Source organism: Musa acuminata, chromosome BXJ1-5 (assembly GCF_036884655.1).
Source record: "Musa acuminata AAA Group cultivar baxijiao chromosome BXJ1-5, Cavendish_Baxijiao_AAA, whole genome shotgun sequence".
Taxonomy (NCBI): domain Eukaryota; kingdom Viridiplantae; phylum Streptophyta; class Magnoliopsida; order Zingiberales; family Musaceae; genus Musa; species Musa acuminata.
In genome coordinates, this window is record NC_088331.1 from 46,793,977 (window position 1) to 46,816,327 (window position 22,351).

Sequence of the window (22,351 nt, forward strand, 5' to 3'; positions counted from 1 at the left end):
TTTGACCAAGATTTGAAGGGTTGACGTTTCTGTGCCACCATCGAAATATTCTGCCCTTTGAATATGCCGTTATATCCGGTTGAATTTAAGCCAAATCAAATCATTTATATGTATGGTCTCTACAAATTGATAATTTTATGTCGAGTTGCATGACGCAGGGTGTATCTTTTCGGATATCAGATCTATTTCGACAATCTACTAAAACAGTATTTATCGTGAAGAATTAAGGAAAAAAAAACAAAAAATAGCTACAACATCACAAGACAATGCCACTATATTGAGAGCTACTGTTGGTAACGCTGTTTAATTTTTTTTATTATTTTAATTGAACCATTCAAAACAAAGATAATTCATGTATAAATCTATGCTCGGTACTTACACCATACCATTTTTGGTGGTACGGCATGGTTTCAATAACTAATCTAAACATGTTAATTAAAAAGAGTATTTGGAAACAAGTAATACATATCTTTTAAATCGAGAACAGTCCCAATGAAGAGAAAACGTTGAAGAAAGAACAGCCGATGGAAACAGAACGAGTTAGTCTTCCTCCTCCGCCTCGTTCTCGGCAATGTTGAAGTACCTGAGCTCATAAACGCTGCGATCTTTGTTGGATGAAATCACGCGCAGCCAATCCCGCACGTTGTGCTTCTTCAAGTATTTCTTTGTTAAGTATTTCAAGTACCTAAACATAAAAACATATGCATTATGTACGTTAGTTTCCACCAGAACACATACATTTCATCTAATGTTTAAAATATCGATCTCATAATGGGACAGGCAGAATACCAGTATGCTGGATGATATGTCAACTCATGCAATCTGGTATCGATGACCAAAACTAGCAACACGAGGACTAATACCAGTTCTTGACTGGACCAGTAAATATTGGTGTAACAAAATCACAGTAGCAAACTAGTTGCAAATGATGGCAACAAAATATATATTGTTTCCTAGGGTTCCATAGAATCACACATCAAAGCAGGTGCCCCAGAAGGATGCTCCTGTTCTTCGTTTCACCAAGAAAGACAATGTTCAATTATGTAGGCAAAAGATTCAATGTCATGAGACAAACTAAAAGGTACAGTGAATTAACATACAATATAGCGGTCCCATGGAGGGACCAAACTAATAGCTTCCCAATCTTACCATCTCATTGATAGAGAAATTGTCATGCCCCGAGCACACTCTAAACACAAACACCAAGGGCTGACAACATCACCTGATATCATCACATGCATACGACTGAAATTTATCGTAACACTAATGATTTAATAATGATCCAACTTATCACATAAGATGTTCAGTATTTTTTAATTACAGTCTGAAAAACTAACAAGAAGCAAACAAGTCTGATGTCGGATGCTCAATAATACTGATAAAATGTCCTAGGGAATGTTAAATGATAAAAATATGATTAGTGGGTTACTTTGAATTCCATAATAACCCAAAACTAATGATTTAGATCCACTAACCTTGAGTATATAAACTATGAGGCAAAGTAGATAAATTAAAATTTATAATGCATAATAATAAAACCTATACTTTGCAAATTGCAACCATTGTCATATTCAATCAACCCCTTTGACTCTGATTGACTTTGATGATGACACCTCTCATCTTGTATGTACGTTATTTGCATAATGCATATGCATATCGACGCATGATTTGATGTGACATGATCACGCTGATTGATGCATGATACTAAGTGAAAGGATACTTTATTTTCTCTTGAGAGCAGTAGAACAATACTAGTATGGCGATTCTCTAGGTTCTTTCGGTAGCTAAGAGATTAATGGACCGTCAGACATAACGACTATTCGATCTCCTGCATGGGACAAGAGAGATATGTCATCACTATGACGGGTGAGGCACCACTCCATCGGCTATTGGGAGTGCGATATGATTCTTCTCTCTAAATTGTTGGGAGAGTTGAGTCACCCCGAGATATTCAGGCATCCCATTTGCCGACACGTGCATGATGTTGTATTTAAAAATATGATCCTTGTGTGGATTGTTCATTACATTCTTCCACAATTTAATCATCATTTGTGAAGCTCATTTATCATTTTATTGTATCACCTGCTTTTACACACCTTTTGCCTATTCGAAGTTATCCTACTTAGCATTGTTGCTGAATATTATTATTGCAAGATTTTTTCAGAGGCCCAAGACAATAACGAGCAACAACAGGAGGAGCAAACCATGCCCTTTTAGTACAAGTATTATTGAGTAGCCGACTTCAGACTTGTTTCCTTCTTGTTAGCTTTCCAAACTATAATTAAAGAATATCGAACATCTTATGTGATAAGTTGGATCAATGTTAAAATCATTATTTTTATAATAAGTTTCGACCATATGGCATGTGATAATATCATGTAATGTTGTCAGTCCTTGGTATTTGTGTTTGGAGTGTACTTGGGACATGACAATTGATATTTAGTATCAGAGTCAACTTAGTATTAGGGCATGGTGAGGGGGCTCGAGTAAGACGAGACTACCGTGGATGGGATCAGAGGTCACATCATGGCATGAAGCCACCACTAGACTATGCCTCACGAATACTATGCTAGGATTTGATTTGAGATATACTGGGTCTTAACGAGGGCACCAAGCCCTTCAGTGGAAGAGTCTGTAACATCCTGATTAGTCCCACATCGAAAATGGGCAAGACGAAGATTGACTTAAAAGGATTAGATAAGTATACCATTATCAAATTGAGCTGAAGCATTTTGACCAATAATTTAAGCCAAAGTTGATATGCTGATTATCCCATTAGCTTGAATCATCATAACAAATTTCTTATTAATTAGATAGAAAAACTTTTATGACCACTCTCGTAAGTGATAAGAAAGCATATCATCAAAAGAAAAAAAATATAAAAAACAAAATATGAAAATTAGATGATAAATACCATAGTAAATTTTATGACACAAGTTAGCTAACACTTAATTATCATTCTTTCTAAAAAAAGGTGAGCCAACGAAAGCAAAAAATTTTAGGCACTAAAACAATATGATTGAACCCAAAATTTTCACCTTGTTTCTCTCCCTAGTTTTTCAATTCATTGCCAAATATGTAAGAAGAATCCTCAAGATTTCTTTCTATCAATTCTTATGAAACTATTTTGAGCAACTCAAAGCTCAAAAACAAAACTAATGTAGGCCATGTTATTGATCACCTAATACCAATAAAATGACCACCTATAGCAACAATAGAAATAATGATTTCACAAACATGACACCAAAACTTCATAACTTACATAGAATGCAGTTTATAACAAGAAAGAAAAAGAAAGATTTAACCAAGACGTAAACATATTCATGAAGACAAAGTCTTGATGCAGCTACAAACCCTGTTTTAGCTGATTCAAACTGTGAATATTACAGTGACATGTACTGACTGTGACTATTGCAGTGACATGTACTGAAGAAAACGGCACATACGCGCTTAGAATTATATTACTTGAATAGGAACGACATGATCTACCAAAAACTACTGATTCAAGTAACATATCAAAGTTCAATAATTTGCTGAATCCTTCTATTCGAAGATGAACGAATGACTACAAGTGCTCAACAAACTTAGGAATCCAACAGCATGAGATTACTACTGACACAATATTCCAAATATGTTAAAACCTGTACTTCATATCCACATGTGTATACACCACACTCTAATAAAATTATGATCCAAAGTGCGACAAAAGTAATAATAACTAACAATATTCATTTCAATTTTCTGCATCTCCCATCACAGAAGAAACGGAAAAAAAATAAAGGTAAATAAACGAGACAATTCAACAGTGCAATTGAGTGTATATTGACCTAACATTAGAGGCAAGGAGTCATCTCAGAACTGAGCAGTGCCAAGAAAGAAACAATAGCAATGATCAAGAAATGATTGCGTCAAACATCAAACACACCAATATATCCATCTACATCAAGAGGTGGTGGCAGGGGAGGGTTACCGCTTGGAGAAGGGGCCCTCAGAGGTGACGGTGATCTTGCTCTTGTCTCGGGTGACGGTGACGGCGTCGCCGAGTGCTCCGGCCTTTCCGCCGGCGACCTTGATCCGCTCCTGGAGGAACTTCTCCAGTGAAGCGATGTCCATGATCTTGTCCTCCACCGGCTTCGCGCAGTCGATCACGAAGGTCGAACCCTTCTTCTTCCCCGCCTTCGCCGCCGCTCCACCGACCCCGCGACTCATCTTGGTCTCCGCCGCCGCACCGAGGGTAAGGGTTTTCCCCGAGACGCGGGTTGAAGAGCGCCGACTCCGGGTTCATAAGCAAGTCCTTGCCCGTTAAAATGTCCCGCGGTGTATGTGGACCGAGTGCTGCGCTGTCTCGCGTGCGTCCGAGGAGGGTGGGGTGGATCGGTTGGTGCCTTCGGATCTGTGGTACTCCGCGAAGCACATTACGTGGTAAGCTTAGCGGGTTCCGGATTCGGGTCCGATCAAGATCCGAGGAACTGATTCTAGTTTATATCCTCTCACTTCAATTTCTTAAAACTTCAATTGGTAGATGATACATGATTTATGTATTATATTCTTAATATTTAAATCAAGCTACTGCATAAAGATCAATCAGAGATTTTTAACTCACAAAATTAATAGGAAATTATTTTTAATAAGCTTCACTTGAGAAAATTAATAAGCTTCAATAGACAAAAAAGATTTGTTCAATTTGGAAGCTCTATTTCTCTTCATTGTGGATTGTGAAAATTGTTCTGTCCATTTCCTATATCCTTTTGGGCATATTTAAATGATTCGAACCGGTGAAATTAAACATAAATGCATATGATGAAATTATACTGTTATTATTAGGTTATGATATTAAAAATATTATGAGAGAACATAAGCCACATGCAATCACAATTCCACACTTATATAGAAAGCATGTATGTGCCCATATATACATACATACCAATGTACACGTTGCAACCATGAGATGCATGTATTGCGTGGATCTCCCGTGGATGGAAGCATGCTTCCATTGGCTGACATGATGAAACAGTTTTAAGCTTACAGAGCTGGCCTTTCTGACACAGCTAGAATACATCAGCAGATTGTTTGGCTCATCAGCAGACATCGGAAAATAGTGACAACAGAAGAGTTCATACGAGATCACCTCAGTCATCAATGGAGCAGCTCAGAGTCATGCATCTTACAGGGATGTTCTCAAAACATCACCAGCTTGCATCACAACAAGGGCAGCATGCGAGGTGGAGGTGGAGGCATCGGTCGGTTGTGTCCTGCCTGTGCCGGCAGCCTCTCAGAACTGTTGAGAGGGAAGTAGACCATCTGAGGGGGACTGGAATCTGATACACCGCTACCATTAGCCTGCAAAAAAGGGCCCCAACAACTGGGTTCCCTGTCGATTGGAAAAAATGGATGGGGTGCAAAACACTGGCGTTCCCATGCATAGAGGCGAGTACTTGTGATGTTCTCTGCATCTACATTGGTCTGCACTGCTGGAGAGACCAGGAAAGGGCCACATTGTTCCGCTGGATTGAAACTCCACAAACTTCCAGAAAGTGGCATGCCTGTTCCATGCATGATTTGAGAATGTTGGAGTTGATAGTGTTCATGACCATTGCCATGGGTTCTAAGATATGGTGGAACCAATGAGGGTGCGGATGAGCCAGTAGCCCCAGCTCTGGAAACAATTCTAAAAGAAATTATAGGAAGAACCGGTCAGAATTATCAGATGGGATATTTCAAGTGATCACACGACTTTCAGAGCAAGTAAAATTAATTGATAACTAAAAGCTATGACATCGGTACCACTACTGAAGGCAAGAGTAAGCAACAACGCAAATACATTGATAGAATTCTTTTTAAATGGTTTAAATCAGCAGGAGAAACAAAATGTGGAAAATCTTATACAGGCTAGTCCAAGATTTTGCAATTTCGTGTACCTATAGTGTATCACTCAGGGCTTCAAATGATCCCGTATCAGTCCATACCAATGTATTGAGTACGTACCAAGTTTCGAAAACTCTTGAAAAAAAAAAGAGGTGAAAATACCGGGTGGTATCAACCTTGTACCAGATGCACCTGGCAGTACTGTATCAGATGGTACAAACCCTGTACCAGGTGTACCATCTGATTTTCCCGGTTTATGCGGGCTGTTGGTCAGGTAAATACCATCCGTACCACAAGGGGTGGAATTACAAACCTTGGGCTAGACAAATCTCAGGAGCTAGTTCCAGGATATATCCACAATGCCTGTTGGAAATGATTCCTAAATGCATGTGGAAAGATAGATGAGAGATAATTGCTGCCATACTTTACTGGATGCATATGGTCGTAAAACTTTTAGAAAGAAGCAGAACTAAAAATGGATAAATCCTAAGAAATCTAGACATCCATCACTTACCCATGACTGAGAACAAAGGGATGGAAAACAGAATCAGTGGCAGGCAAACCATTAGTGGCTAGCCTTGCAAAGTGTAATGATTCGGCACTATTTATGTGGGCATTTGGAGAGTAAGATGCATGACAGTGTTCCCAGCCATGATAGTGAATGTTACTTGGTGCCATCATATATAGGGTTTGAAAATCTCTTGGCCTTGGGAAGTGACTCCACTGATGGTGATATCCAGGATCACTGCTATTGGAATCAAAGGAATGGTTATTTGAGGAAGATGAAGGTTGGAGCGGTGGCATGTAGGCCATGAAAGGGCATGGATGAGCTACTGAGACAGTAGCCTGATTCTCCGAAAAATTAGCATGATATCCTGAAAGATCCCAGACTGCAAAACCACAATATTTCACTTGGTTACTCCAAATAACAATACCAACAAATCAGCTAATAAAGCATCTTGGAATATCAGTGACTTACAAGAAACAGCCGGAGAAGATTCACCTTCCCTAATAGGACAAAGAAAAAAATTAGTAATCTATGGACAGTATCATGATCAGGCAATGTTCTTATTTAGTATAAGCAAATAGCTGTAACCAAAAACTTCAGAAACTAGGTTTTATATGCAAGTCCTGGACAAAGCTTTTGACTTAAATGTTGCAACGAAGTTTGACAAACATAAATAAAAGGTACTCATAGACAGTACCATTGTGAAGTTACGTGTAATTAGTGCAGCAAGAGGCTTTCTTTCTGACGAAGGAATGGAGGGCTCTGGTTTTGATAAAATTCTCGATCAAGCATTCAGATAATGTCAAATAGAAAACAACTATACAACTGTAAAGAGAGATGACCTGTGCCTGCTATGCATAAAGCCAACTAACAAGGAACTTTAAAAGAATGCTGAGGTAACACCTATTAGATCAGGCCTTAAGTTGTCAGTCAAATTCAGTTTCGGATAAACAACTTATGCTAGTAATGCAGTATCAAATCCTGATCAATTATCCTAAAGATCACAATGTATCAATCATTTAAGAACAAAAACTCACTAACCAGTCTCTTGCAGCTTGCAGTGAATGTTCATCCTATCATTTAACTTTTATGGTTCCACCAATCAGGTAAAATTGTGTAGCAGATTATAAGGCATGAAAGACAATCCCTTGATTATGCATTTTCAGCCTGCACTTAGTATTAAGATCGAAAAGGAAATAGGTGATTCGCTGAGTAGGATGCTTTCCTAAATATTGATGGAAATGAAAATTTATTTTTGGGATCTAGAGACAGACAGTCAACAGGCTCCAGGGTAAATTTTGACAAGAACTTGTAGGTGGTGCCAACTTGATTTAATCTTGTAGTTGTGTTTATTTAATACAAAGTTGAAAGCACTATAAACATATAACTAAACTGGTAGCTAAATTTTTTGGCACTTTCATACTTGGGATTGAAGCAAAAACTTTTTCTAGCACACTAACCAATAACCATTACAAGAATCCACATGCTAGCATTTTCATATGGTAGCACCTATGTCTATTAGCCTGTCACATTCATGCCCTGCGGTAGAACGTATGCATACAGGTGTGGTACATGACTTATGATACATCCAGTTGACAGGACCAATGCCAGCATAAGATGTGGCAACTGATACATTGATCAATGCAAACAATGAAAAGCAGAGTAATAGAGAACAGTCCTTGATTGCTGACGACCTGAAACCACCAGCAATTTTGCATAGAAACACTGGGAATGCAGTTACTGATATCTGACACAATCACAACAGTGTTCAGGTTTATGGTTCAGAACTGATGTCACATCATAAGAGAAGAAAAGAAAAGCAGTTCTTCATTGGAAAATGCATAAATTATAAAAAAAAAGTTATCTGAGATGTTGATTCTCAGTGCAACATTATAGATGAACTGACTGCAAGTCAGGTGCAAACTTGGTTGGTTTCATATTCCAACAAAAATAGATAAATAAGATGCTTGATGCATCTTTAGAATAACCACGAGCAATTTTTCTAATAGATGCATAATCACTTCAAGAGCAAAAGTTGGCAAATAGCAAACAAAAATCCAGAAGTGCAAAGTAGTCTGGTAGTCTACTGAAGCAAACATTTACAGACATCACTGGATTATAAGGTCTGCTATTGTTGATTTGAATTTCATATATGCTGAAGGGAAGACATGCATCTTGAAAGGCAGAACAAATAAACGATGCTAACAAATTATTTGATGTTTCAAATAATTCAAAAAATAATTATGGCTCAAACCTAAAGGGTTGTTACTATTGTTGTAGCAATATTGAATAAACAAATCTACCTTCCAAATATCAGCTAAATGGAAACTTTCCGCCATTTAGCTCTACAGAGGGTAATGACACAAAGTTGGGTAACTATCATTGCAAAACTAATTTTAAAACATATATAGCATATATGATATCAAGCATACTCAAACGATGGAATCCTTGCCAAGCTACCAATTGGAAACCAATGACCTCCAAATGGCTGCACAAACACAGAGAAAATAAGACAAGATTAGAAATATCATAAAATTTTCTCATCGATCTGTGAATAAAAATCCTCTCAAAATGAAGAGACTACCTAAGAAAAAAATTTATGCAAACTGAAGCAGAAAATGTAACAAGGTCCTTAGCACCACAACCATTAAGTAATCGGATAAACCAGGCAAGAGACATGATGCAGAAAATTAAGACAGAGAAAAACCACTACACAAGTTCTGTAGACAGTAGCATAATCTGATCAAAATTTCTTCAGCCAAACAAAATGACATCAGTCACAAATGTTTTCATCAGAGCATCTGACGAGCAACATAGAATATTGTTCCAACATAGGCCAAACACTAATCCATCTCCCATCATCATGAATCACAACCAAGGCCTAATCAATTGTAAAACAGCCCTTCTAAACAAGAGGTCCCAGATGGGGCCAAAACCAACTTCAGTTAGATTACTACGACATATTTCCAATCCAATGCACAATGGTTCAGCATATTCCCACTTATCACATTCCATCCAGTTCAACTTCAGTTTAGCCCATACACTGCTAGGGAAATCCAGCTTTGTAATCCCTGATCTAAGTTGGAGAAGGCTTACCTAGAACTTGGAGGCACTACTTGGACTAGGAAGATATGCAGTCATCCAGCTCAATAGAGAAACTTTTCGGGCATTCTTAGCTGGAATAGGAGTATATTAGGCCTTCTCAACATGTTGCTTGTTGAGTTAGAAAAGAGATAAATACGCCTCCCATGCATTTTAAGTGAAAATAAATCTAAATTTTCTATTTTTTAGTGAACTGGACACCTTTTTTATGCTTAGGAAATCTGTAGGATCTTATTCCAAGTCCAATTGTCTTTGTTGAACCATCCATCCAAATCAGTTAGTACATTGTTGCACAAGTAATAGGTGTCAGTTTCCAGTTCATGTATGAGCGCCATGTACATCATTCAATTTAATAAAAATTTCTTCCATTTTTTTTTTTGAAAAATCTTATTCCAATTCCAATTGGTTCCTAAGAGTCACAGTATGGATATAATGGGGCTTACAAAAGCTTATTTAGCTATTAGGAGTAATAATTGAACATTTCTAGCTGCCTTTTCCTAGTGGGTTTTACATGCGACATGATTTTCAATTTTTCCTGCAACTTCAAATATATGAGCACTATGTAGCACCGAAGCCATGAAAGCTGAATTGTATTTTAGAAATTTTTTTATCTTCGATTAATTTGCATAGTTAACTAATGGCAAAAGAAACATGACAAAAGAGACAAAGAATACTGGTATTTACAATAAGCTATCCCATTTGAAATCATGCATTAAAATATGGAAAAAAATCATAGAATCAGTTATCAACATACAGATTCTGCATAGTTCAGATTGTACAGGTCCTCATCTTGTATCCACTCATCCATGGTGAGTTCTGGTGTCGAATGATAGCCATTTGCATAGAACCAATTGCCTTCTTCAACTTTTCGACAATTAGGGCATTGCATCACCCCTTTAGCATTAAATGCTGAACCAATGCAATCTGAAGAAAAAAAAAATCCATCCAATAATAAGTTTTGACTAGCAGATCCATTGAAAATGTTATATATATCATTTTGCTGTATATGGGTGTTAATTGCAGAGAGTTGGCAAAAGGATACTACCAAAGTATATATCACTTGTAAGATAAAATAGCTAACCTGAGAAATAAGTTTCAGATATGATAAAGGCCTATAACAATGATATATTTACTATCAAATAAGGTGAGCATGGAAACAGGAAAATAATTGATGAATCTTAGAAAGAACGAAGAAAACATAGACATGCAACACAAGGGTTGAAAAGAGAAAGTTCACATATCCAGATCCATATCAGTAGAATCCAGTTCTTGCAGAAACAATAGTGGCTGATCCCATTAGTCTGGCCTATTTCCTATTGGTTGCACTGAGTCCAGCAAATACCAACTATCTCAAGCTGATTTATAGTTGTCTTAATCAATTCTAGTCATTTTAGGAAATAGAAGTCCCATGATCCAATTCTCAGTGCTAAATCCTCTAGTTGATCCCAACCATGAACGTAACGTGGAATCGGATGTAAGAGGGAAGGAAAAAGCTTTGAGGAGACTTTGAAGCAGGTCTTACCATCATAACTACAAGACTTGGGCTACTAACTGACAAAGCATGCACACATCAACAAACAATACAAGCTGCAGGAGTTCAAAGTTGAACAATGGATAACTTTTGTTGAAGTTTGAAGAGGATCCAATATGCAAAAGGCTTGAGTTCTCTCTTCTTTTTTGGTAGATCATAATAGAAGAAAAGACACCACCTGACAGGCGCAATGCAATGAGAATGCTAGAAATACACCTTCTACTGGAGCTTCTATAGGTCGAGTAAGGGAAGAGACCAAATCAGGATTGATCTCAAACAAAAACTTTGAATATTATTGCCGAAATAAAAATATGTTAGGAATACAGAAAGCAGCGGCCAATTATGATTTATTCAAATCACCAATATTGCTATATGTCCAAAGAATCTAAAACCCCTTTCAGTCTCCTATTTATATTCCCTTTAATAATCTGAGTTAAAGATCTATGTGAACTCGATTCCAAGAGTGACACGATATTTCCTGGGACATTAATATTGTGCAAGTCCTCCAAAATCTTATAATTCTAAAAAAGGAGGAAAATTAATCCGAAATCCCGACACGGAAATATATCCATTTAATCAGTTATCTTCCGACGATCACGCAAGCGAACAAGAATAAAAGATCCTCGGTTTGCGCACACAATTCGAACGAACTAAAAAGAAGAAATCTTTCCATCAAATCCACACGAAAAAACCCGACGGGAAAACACAAAACCAAATCAAATCTCAGAAGAAAAAGGAAAATAACAGGAAGGAAGATCAAGGAGGGGAATCGATCAGTGGAGCTGACCAAGGTGGAATTCGTGCCCGCATTGCAGCTTGGCGGTGGACCGATCCCCACCGCACTTCACGGCGTTAAGGCAGATTGAGCAGTAAACGTGCACGACCTCATCCCCATCTTCGGTGTCCTTTCCCGCTCCCACGAGGCCCATCCCCAAACGCCCTAATCCTCACGGATCCTCCGATCGCCCGATGAGAAAAAGGGCAGCAGATCACCGAACCAACCGCAATCCTCTCCAACCCAAACCCAAATATTTCATCCGAGAAGACATCGCCCAATTCACCCCTCCTCCCTCCTCTCCTCTCACTCCCCCAAGGCTGCGGTATCGCGCGGTCCGGCGATGGGACAGCGGAAGGGAATATAGCTAAACCCGCACGTCAAGCGTTCGCGTAATACTTTATATGCCTAAAAAATCACAGCCTTTAAATTTTCTGCACGTGATCGTATATCGCTTTTTGAACGGTGATCCTTATGTTCTCCTAGAAATCTTTATGCTAATAAGGAGAAGAGATCAGTGGTTACGTGGGGTCGTGGAGGAGCAGCGACGGTGACCCGGAGTCCGACTCGGGACGAGCACGTACGGGAGACAAAGGGTGAGATCCTGTCCAATCCTTGTGGGCATTGGACCACTCTTGATCAAACTAGGTGGCGGGCCCCGCGGTTCATATGCTGATGGATGGTGGAGATGGCAGATTCGACGGTTTCGTAGAAGCATCGCTGGAGAGGATCCTCACCAGCGCAGGACGGAAGGTGTAGAGAGTGTTAATTTAATCGGGTCGGTTCGGTTCGGTGGGTCGGCCGACCTCCGATTTTGACTCGACCGGGGCAGCTGAATGAACACGTAGCCTTTGTCATTATATATTGGCGAAATTGCATGGGGATTTCCGTGGAAGTGAATGACATTGACATCTATTTATCTCTTGGAAGTAAGTGTAACAAACATCAAATCTAATGTACACCTCTTTCTCACTTGATTGTTAAGTTTAATTAGCATTAACACTATATAATTTCATCATTATAGAAATAATTATTTTAGAAATAGTTTATATATTTTTCTGATTTTATTTTTGACTCATATTGAATAATATTATCACAAATGGAAGTGGTATATATATATATATATATATATATATATATATATATATATATATATATATATATATATATATATATACTATATGTAATCACAAAAATGCATATATATAAATCGCCTTAACCAATTAAACGACTCAGGTCAATGAGATTAAACTACAGGCAAGAAGATACGTTGCGACGCTGTACGGCGTACGCGCTTAGGTGGCAGATCACAAAGCGTTCGATGAGAAAGGTTTTCGCCGAGTAATTGCGTGTAATACTCACGCGTAGGATAAGCGCGTGGATTTCTTATTGTTAGAAATCGCGCTTAATCGCACCGTCGAGAGGCACCGGTCATTCGAAATGAACGGCTATCGAGCATCGACGGGCTCATGAAACAAGAGGTCTCCTCCTCGATTCATCGATCGATCGATCGATCGAAAGAGAGATGATCACCAGGAGCTCGATCGGGAAGGAGCGGTGCTCACCGACGTGAACCAACGGCCGTTGGATGTCATGCTCTCCCAGCCCAATCTCTTCGATCTGCGGTCGGTTCTCCGGTTCCCGTTTCTTTAGTTGCACGATCTCTCTTCACTCTGATCGCATTCGATAGATCGTCGCTTTAGATTCACGGCGTCCCGATGCACGCTTTCAAGTTCCGATCCTATTCGGATGCATGACGGCATCGGGTGGATCTCGAGATCCAATCGAATGCTTTCTTGGGGGTTGTTCTTCGGAAAGGCTTCGTCTCCGAGGTGAGACTCTTTCCCATAATATCGGCAAATGTCCTCTCATTTCTTGTCGGAATTGGGTGATTGACATGACCAACAAATCTTACTTCGCAATGATCACTTATTGCTTTGTTTATGCTTATGCTGCATATCCTCTAATCTGCATCTCACACTGCCGCATTCGATGATTAAGAATGTTCAGATCCTAAATTGTTCCTCTGGTTTTTGGTTGGAAATAAGTCTTTTATGTAAGCAATTATTCTCAAATTAAATTATAGAATGATATGATGATTTGATATCAGTCCATTACTCAGGACTCTTGAGATCAACCACAGGTGACGGACACAGCCAATATCTCGACCTTCTGAAGCTATTAGAAATGGTGACTTCCCTTCTCACTGGGCTCATTTGTTTCTCTGGAATTATGTGGGTAGGAGCAAACAAAGTCAACTGATAAAATCTTGTGTGTGGAAATCATGAAGATACAAAAATGAATCGAGTTTATGGATTCGAGGGGTTTCGGGTTTGTCTCTGAAAGATATCACAATCAACATCAATGAAATTAATGAGTACATGATGCTCACATGTAGACTCGAGCCTAAGACGTATGACTTGTACACCATTATACTAATCAACTTGGATATCTCAATAGAGACACAATTCATTTGAGATTTGAAATCCTATGAGTATATGTGTACTACAGGCATCTCCGATGCATCATAAACAAAACCCTAAGAAAATAAACCCTACATTTCCCCCAGTTTGGAAGAAATATGATCAATGCTAGCATATCTCTATAGGTTCCAGTGTCTTTCTTTTGTTGCTGAAGAATCTATTGGTTATTGTGAATTCCAACTGGAAATTGGCAGAATTTGATATGTCATTTTAGTTTGGAAGAAATATGATCGATGCTAGCATATCTCTATGGGGCTTGTAGTGTTTTTCTATCATTGCTGAAGATTCTAATAGGTTATTGTGAATTCCAACAGGAAATTGGCAGAATTTGACGAGTCTTCAGTGGATCATGCAAGCTCAACTCAGGTCAAAGGAGGAGATCTAATAGGTGTGGATCCACTGGAGCTTGCATTGCTAACTTCTGCTTCTCATTCTTGCAGTCGTTAATTTATTACTGATTCAACAGCCTTTTTTTGTATGGTCAGGAAAGCCAAAATTGCAAATCATGCTAGAAAAGGCGTACAATGCTTTTTTCCAGGTATAACAACCTAGTGTAATTGTTCTTCCATTATTATTATCTTCTTCACTGATGTTGGTCTCTGCTTTTTGTGTCTATAGTTGCAAGAGACTCCTTTCAGATGCTTGCATTTTTTGGATATCTTTCCTGACACTGAATGCATATTCTTAGTCTCTGGCATCAGCTGTTAATTTTTTGTGTCATTTTATTTTAGCCCATGGCATTAATTATACTGTCAGAACTGGGAAGTCTTATCAATTTGTAGAGTCAGGAGCCAGAAAAATTATTGTGCCTTCACTAGTGTTTTAAGATCAGTGGAGCTTAAGAATAATTATTGCACAGAGTCTCTGTTCTTGGCCAAACATGACAACGTGGGTTGAAACTACGATAAAAAGAGAGAGAAAACTACAAGATTCGCAATACCGTATCGTACCGATATTTCGATCTAGGCTCGGTACCGGTACGGTATGGTGTACCGAGCACTGTAGCAGTGCTACAGTGTACTCCGCGTACCGTTGGCCTATCGGACCGGTACGTACCGCCCATACCGGGCGGTATGATTCAGTATGACAGACACTGAAAACTATGACAATGTGAATGTGTGAATTATAAGATTATCATATCAACAATGTTTTTTATTTTATTTCTTTTCATAAGATTGTTTTTTTATGTATGATAGGAAAGAAAGAAATGGTGGATGCTCCTCCGATCTACATCAGGAACTTCAATCAGATGATCAAACTCTATGGTACTTCTTCAACCTCTATCTTATTTATGATCCAATATCTTTATAAGTCGATTTATATTTGACGTGCCAATATAACTTGAATATACTATGCAAGTCCGATACATATCACATGAATAATTTTAATTCACTGATGTAAAAAAAAACAGATGCAAGATTTAAACTCATGATTTGTTCTCACACTATCATAATGCTTTGCTTGGGATGACCAATAGTTTCAGAAGCTTAAATTATTAGGAAAAGGACGAAAAGATTTAAGAACTTGTTTGTTGTTGATGTGCTTTAGTTTCTCGTGAAGTTTGCTCTTTCACTGATACAACATTTAGTGCAACCATACAAGGCCTTCAGTAAGCGTTGCGTCCTTGATTGATAGGTACTTTAAGCAAACTCAATTCCACCCCTTCCTTTCAATACCAAACATTGAAAGGGGTCACAGAATAATGGTCCATTACTGATATAGGCCCCTTTGGTTGGGGTGGGAGCCTCCTGAAAGCTACAGGCTTGACACTCTAAGACGCTAACGCTCTATTCCATGATCTTGCTTTCGGCTCCCACTAATAGGGATAGATGACACATTTGGAACGATATGATAGAAATAATTGGGATAAGTAATGGTTTCACCACTGATGATTTGGTTCGTAATTATTTCTTAAGTAGCTAATAATTGAAACAAAACGATACATAGGGACAAAAATACCAAAATAGCCTTGTCCTTCATAACACTCATAAAAGCCACACCCTGAAAAAGATGGAAAACGGAGGGCGTTTCCGTCCCAAAAAAAAGGTAGCTGTCCGTCCCGTCCTCACCCGGCCATCACCTGTTCTAGTAAGCAAAACTGCCGGCAAGCGCCCGGCCCCTGACAGCCGCCCTTTCCCGGCGGCTCTCCGTTGGAGCGGCGGCAGCAAGGGAGCAGCAGTCCCTCATCCCGCCCTCCTCGTCCATAACTATCTGCCGACGCCGACACTCCTCGCTGCAGAAGGCTCGGTCCCCTCTGCAACAATACACCCAGCTAAATAAAACCATTTAGAGAGAGAGAGAGAGAGAGAGAGAGAGAGAGAGAGAGAGAGAGAAGAGCGGTGTTTTGATCTCTGAACACCCCAAACAAACGGTATAAGAAAGAAACCCTTTTGTTTCCGACCTGTACATATAGATATCCTCGCCTAGCAGAAGTTTTATCCTGCAAAGATAGCACTGTTCCAGAAAAGTGCTCTCATGGGTAGAAGCAGCAGCGGCGGAGGAGGATGTGAGAGAGGCGTTCTTGAGGAAGGAGGTTTTGCTTAGGATCTGGGCTTGCTTGGGGAAGTTCGTTTGGGTTTCTAGGAGGACGCTTAGCCCCGCCATGTGCTGCTTCTACTCCACACACTACCCACTCTTCTCCTATCTTCCCCTGAGGAGGCGACGAGCGTAGTAGAGCGCCTTAAAGAGGAAGAAGGGTCGTGTCTGCTGCTCCGCGGGAGCACTGAAAGGCTAATGCTTGCCCTGATGGGGATTGGGGGAACAAGGGGGTGGATCTTTTCGACCTCGGGCCGGTCGCTGGTTTGTCTTTTACCGATATATTTATTGCCGACTGCTGTTGAGGGTGATACATGTTTTGATTTGATTGGTTGATGCGGGACGGGTGCCTCCTCACTCTTTTTTTAGTGTGGTAAATCCATAACATAATGGATATCGCTATAGTTTCATCATTTATAGATTAAATTATTATATTATTCAATTATAGACTAATTATATATAATGAGCAGATTCATATTATATGATTTTTTCATGCTATTATCTTTTTTGTCCAATTATTCATTCCATGCATTATAAATTCTCATCGTCTCATATACCTCCTGTCGCCTCCTCGGCGAGCAACCATCGTTGTCCACCCTATATATTCTACCATTGCAGCATGGAAAATGGCTTGCTCGTGCACTCACTTTGAGCCCATATGATTCGCTTCCCCCTAGCTTTGGAATGCGTGCTCATTTTAGATTTCACAGTAGCCATGCATGACCTACGGATGTCACATCTAGTCACGTATTTAATTCTCTGTTCAACTCATTCTCTTCTTCTTCTTTTTTTCCCCTCCAAAAGCTGACAAATTATATATTTCTTACCAATTACCATCAATGCTACATAAATTATATAGTAATTCTATATTAAAAATGAAATATTTTTAATTGCTTGTGTTGACTCTGTATATTTATTTATTTTTACTTATATCTCTTCCGATTGACATGTATCTCAACAACATTTAAATTCTGCCTCAAATTTAACTTGGATATTCTTATTTACCCTTAGTCAATTCTAATCTGATCGAGAAGTATCTTAATTCGATCTCAATGAATAAAACAGATGTGATAACTTCAATGATAATTACGTGCCATCCTCGTCCCAGACTGGCCTCCACGTGTCCCCCGCGGCAGTGGTACCACCCAACCTCTCCCATTGATGGTGATGGTGATATGGACACATGAATCTTGGTCCCTACGTGACCAATAACGCATACCACCAAATGCCAACTGTGCAGGGAAGAAGATGCATTGAACAATACATGGGAGGGGGCAGCGCCAGTCATCATGGCACTCATCTATAATTGCATGTTGCATTTGCTCGTCCAACCAAGTGAGAGAAGACATACTCACTCCACTCTTTACCAATCTCGTCACCTCACCTCCAAAATTATAATCTATTTCTCATACATATATTTTTAATTTTAGTTTTTCCCCATATATATATATAATTCATAAAACAAATAGAGAAACTTATGTTTGTAGCTTATCAGCTGACTGTTAGTAATAGTTTTAATTGACATTAGAAATATTTAAAAATATTATTGGTTGAATGAGTTGTTAAAGTGTCCATATATAGATCACTATATATAGGTTATATTAATATTTATAAGAACAAAATATAAAAAGGAGTAATAGTAATTAGTAGAGTGACATGTGTGTATTATCATGTATGATGGTTACTGTCTCAAGTTTGAGGTCATGTAAAACCCTTTTAAGGAAATAATCAAAATATTAAAGTAATAATAATATTATTATTATGTACAACATATGAGAAAATATTTAGTAAAATCAACAAGACGAGGACATAGTGGCCGATTACTGTTTATTATTGGGCCTCATAGGGATCACTGGACGGCCCATACGTCCGTCATCAGGACGGTAGACAGTTCGTTCTCTTTCTCCTGATGAACTCGCAGTGCGAGATATTTGTCCACATTTCAGTGTGTTACCCGGAAATTACCCGAAATATGATTCTACGGTTCCATGGGTTAATTGTGGGCCCGCTTTTTTGTGAGGATGGGCCATGTTAATTTAGGACGATCGATTATATGGTTTCCGAAAACCCTAGTCACTCGGTTGGTTCCTTTATAAACTTGTTACTCAGCCGCCGCGTCGAGAGCACTGCAAGAGCTCTTCGCCCGAATCGACCATGGTAAGCGTCGAGCCTGATCGTTTCTCCCCTCTCTTCTCGTGGAACCCTATTCTCCTTCTCCTTTCTTCGTGGATTTGTCCTGGTTCTGATCTCGTCGATGTTGTTCGTGGCAGGGTATCGATCTCGTTGCCGGCGGTCGGAGCAAGAAGGCCAGGCGCACCGCTTCCAGATCCGACGATGTCTACCTCAAGCTTCTCGTTAAGGTCTGCTCGGTTCCCATTGTTGTTGGCTTCACCTTCTGTTGTGACTGGGGAGCTTCATTTCTTCTTTGTCTTGTTGTTTTGATCAGCTCTACAGGTTTCTGGTGCGGAGGACCGGAAGCAAATTCAACGCAGTGATATTGAGGCGGCTTTTCATGAGCAAGATCAACCGGCCTCCCATCTCGCTTAAGAGGCTAATTACATTCATGCAAGGGAAGGTCCGAACCTTTTGCCCTCTTTCTCATTCGTTTCGATCCTAAGTCCTCTTCTCGTAGTTGATGTCTTCTGTATTCGAGCTGCGTGATCTGTTTGGTTTCGATTAGGATGACAAAATAGCCGTCATCGTTGGGACGGTTACGGATGATAAGAGAGTGTACGAGGTGCCCGCTATGAAGGTAACGGCTCTAAGGTTCACTGAGACGGCTAGGGCGAGGATCCTAAAGGCCGGGGGAGAATGCTTGACTTTCGACCAACTTGCCCTTCGAGCACCTCTGGGGCAGAACACCGTATGTCTCGACCTGTTTCCTATATGCAATCTGAACTCATCTTTGTGTATTTGTTCTCTAGCATTTGTTTACTGGCCATCTCTTTTGTCTAATTCAATCAGTGTGGGAATGATAACGTAGAATGTCAACTTATTCTTCTGTTTTTGGCCATGCAATCTATAATTTTTGCTTAGCAGGCACGATTAGTGGGATAATGTTTTTTGGATTTTTCGTGCCTGAAATGCTGTAGAGCTATATCTACTATCTGATGCAAAATTGAAAACACTGACTATTCTGTCAAGGAGTTATAGGAAATGGTGGTGTGTATTTAAGTGATTTGATTCGAAAGGACTTGTTTGTTTTGTCGTCAAAAAGGCTAAAATTTCATGTCAATATTTTGCACTAATGACTTGTTTTTCATCTTTGATTCTTGAGAATATCTTATTCTTGTTTGTAATTCTTTGGCAGTAAGATATGTTTAGAAATAGTTGAAAATTCATTTTCATTACATAAGACCTGTATAATTGAAATTGTTTCAACATCAGTTGAGGGATTCGTGATTGCAGTTAGATCAGGAAGGGTTAATATGTTCTTCATATTGGCCATTTCTGAAATGATCTTAGACTGGTTGGGTTGTTTGAATCTTCTAATATCATTTCATCAGTCCTAGCCACTCTTTGTTGAGTTTTGACCAATTCCTACGAAGCCTCACTTGATTGTTTTTTGTGTGATTTGGACCATGGTTGATGAGGCTTGACCAGTCTGCAAACATATAGTAGAATTTTTTATCCAATTAGATTCTCATTTTGTTCAATATGAACAAAAGTTTCTTTTGTCACCCACTATGTGTTCAAACCCCTATTTTTTTTACTTTTACCAAAGTTATAATCTGAGCTCATTAGGGCCCACGATCTTGTGTTTGATTAGATTTTGATATTTTATAAATTTTGTTATTTATTCAATCAGCATATGAGGAACATCCTATTCGGTGCCTTGATGTCTTAATTACTTAAAGAGTTACTAAACAGTTGCTTATTTTTGATATATTCCTTGGTGTATATTTTTGTGGTTCCCGATGATGCCTATTTTGACCATGCTAATGCTGAATTGCTTTGACGACAATTCGTTGTATGTTCTGAGGGAACCCTTTGTTACCTATTTTTTTCTTACTTTCCTGTCTTTCTTCCTTTCTTGCTTTAGTTTTGTGCGTATGTGTTTTTTTGGGTGGGTATATCAAAGTGATGTTATTGTTACTCATCCCATTATCTTTAGCTGTTAGAAGCTGTCCTATCAATTTGCTTCATCACAATTGCCATATTAATTTGTAACATTCTGTTTCTGTTCAAGCCATTTAAATAGGCTTTTGTACTTAAGCCAAGACTCCTTTGTTTATTTTGACAATATTATATTACTTAAGTTACATACCTTACATTAATCTGTTTCTGTTTGTTGATGATGGCACCATGTAACACTTTTGAGTGGACAATATACATTTCTGGGGACGACTAGCACTTGTTATTAGTTTTTTGTTACTCTGCTATCCATGTGGCTAGTATTCAGCCAATTAGTTTGCTAAAGATGAAACATCTGCATCATCATGTTGAAGTTGCAAGATGAGAATGTGATGTGTATTCTTCATCCGAGTGATTCATTCTATGACGCCTGACTCTGATATGTTATAATTGCTTTAAACTCTTCTAGCTCCTATCGACTTTTCTAGCTTATACTGTGCCATAATTCATCTTGATGTTACGTATAGCCCTGTTGTTGCGAATTGCATGTTCATGAATGAAAATTCTAGCAAAAGAACTTTCTGTAGTATCAGAAAATGTTGATTCAAGAAGTTGCGTTCTTTTATTTTTTGATCGGGCATATTCTGTTTTCTTCAGGTTCTCTTGAGAGGCCCGAAGAATGCCAGGGAAGCTGTGAGACACTTTGGTAAAGCTCCCGGCGTGCCGCACAGCCACACAAAGCCTTATGTCCGATCCAAGGGGCGGAAGTATGAGAGGGCCAGAGGACGAAGAAACAGCAGGGGATTTAGGGTCTAAGTTTGATAAGCTGGTAGATCTCGTGTCTTTTCCCATTTGGGAAGCAATCACACAAGTTACCATCTCGAAACATTGACCTTCTTGTTCTGTGATTTTGATTGAAGTTGGATGTGTTTTCGGACCTCATGATAGCAGTCGATATAAGTTGTAGCTGGTTATGATCCCAATTGCGGCGGTGCCTCTCCACTTCTCTGCCCCCCTGCTATGCACAAATCATGTAACTGATATGTTCACAGTATGTATTATACCCCTCATCGTTTATATTCATATGCACCGTTGACGTTGACATTTATCTTTTAAGGTCTGTATCTAATCTTTCTTGAACACCAAACATGGCTAAGAAAATTTCATCATTTCTTATTAAAATATTATAAAATTTACTTCTAAATTCATCTATATATATTGAGCATCTCATCTGTCAAGGAATCAGAATCAACTTGAATTCAGCATTCACAAGATTGCTCCGATATATGATGAGTAACATAATTATGTGCTATACTAATATGGTGGGAGATTCGCTCCATGTTGGGCTACTTTCGAACTGGTGGTATAATATATAACAATGATGTAATATTTGATCGTCCACGTATTAAATTCCCTTTTCACTCAAACATTATATATAGATTTATGGAATGTGACTTGACTATTAAGTTTTGCTCGCT

General features: G+C 38.9%; 4 protein-coding genes and 1 non-coding gene across 5 annotated transcripts; 3 read left to right on the forward strand and 2 right to left on the reverse strand.

The window, feature by feature from the left end:
- Window positions 1–288: 288 nt before the first annotated feature.
- LOC135674710 (large ribosomal subunit protein eL22y-like) lies at window positions 289–4,265 on the reverse strand. The gene is made up of 2 exons (XM_065184807.1): window positions 3,971–4,265; window positions 289–685 (listed from the first exon to the last, which is right to left on the reverse strand). The coding sequence occupies exons 1-2, from the start codon at window positions 4,207–4,209 to the stop codon at window positions 541–543; spliced, it is 384 nt and encodes a 127-aa protein (XP_065040879.1). The 5' UTR covers window positions 4,210–4,265; the 3' UTR covers window positions 289–540.
- Window positions 4,266–4,864: 599 nt separating this feature from the next.
- LOC135674711 (E3 ubiquitin-protein ligase IPI1-like) lies at window positions 4,865–12,111 on the reverse strand. Its single transcript, XM_065184808.1, has 6 exons — window positions 11,794–12,111; window positions 10,230–10,399; window positions 8,806–8,861; window positions 6,845–6,873; window positions 6,380–6,755; window positions 4,865–5,668 (listed from the first exon to the last, which is right to left on the reverse strand). Exons 1-6 carry the CDS (start codon window positions 11,933–11,935, stop codon window positions 5,200–5,202), a joined length of 1,242 nt encoding a protein of 413 aa, XP_065040880.1. The 5' UTR covers window positions 11,936–12,111; the 3' UTR covers window positions 4,865–5,199.
- A 1,145-nt stretch (window positions 12,112–13,256) lies between these two features.
- Window positions 13,257–18,694, forward strand: LOC135674713 (uncharacterized). Its single transcript, XM_065184810.1, has 6 exons — window positions 13,257–13,406; window positions 13,485–13,613; window positions 14,579–14,652; window positions 14,731–14,802; window positions 15,461–15,529; window positions 17,865–18,694. The coding sequence occupies exons 1-6, from the start codon at window positions 13,375–13,377 to the stop codon at window positions 17,984–17,986; spliced, it is 498 nt and encodes a 165-aa protein (XP_065040882.1). The 5' UTR covers window positions 13,257–13,374; the 3' UTR covers window positions 17,987–18,694.
- A 132-nt stretch (window positions 18,695–18,826) lies between these two features.
- Window positions 18,827–21,981, forward strand: LOC135674712 (large ribosomal subunit protein eL18y-like). The gene is made up of 5 exons (XM_065184809.1): window positions 18,827–18,956; window positions 19,070–19,159; window positions 19,246–19,374; window positions 19,480–19,662; window positions 21,531–21,981. Exons 1-5 carry the CDS (start codon window positions 18,954–18,956, stop codon window positions 21,687–21,689), a joined length of 564 nt encoding a protein of 187 aa, XP_065040881.1. The 5' UTR covers window positions 18,827–18,953; the 3' UTR covers window positions 21,690–21,981.
- Window positions 20,710–20,787, forward strand: LOC135675282 (small nucleolar RNA snoR53Y). The gene has a single exon (XR_010513860.1). It is a non-coding gene; the product is annotated as a small nucleolar RNA snoR53Y (small nucleolar RNA).
- Window positions 21,982–22,351: the final 370 nt, after the last annotated feature.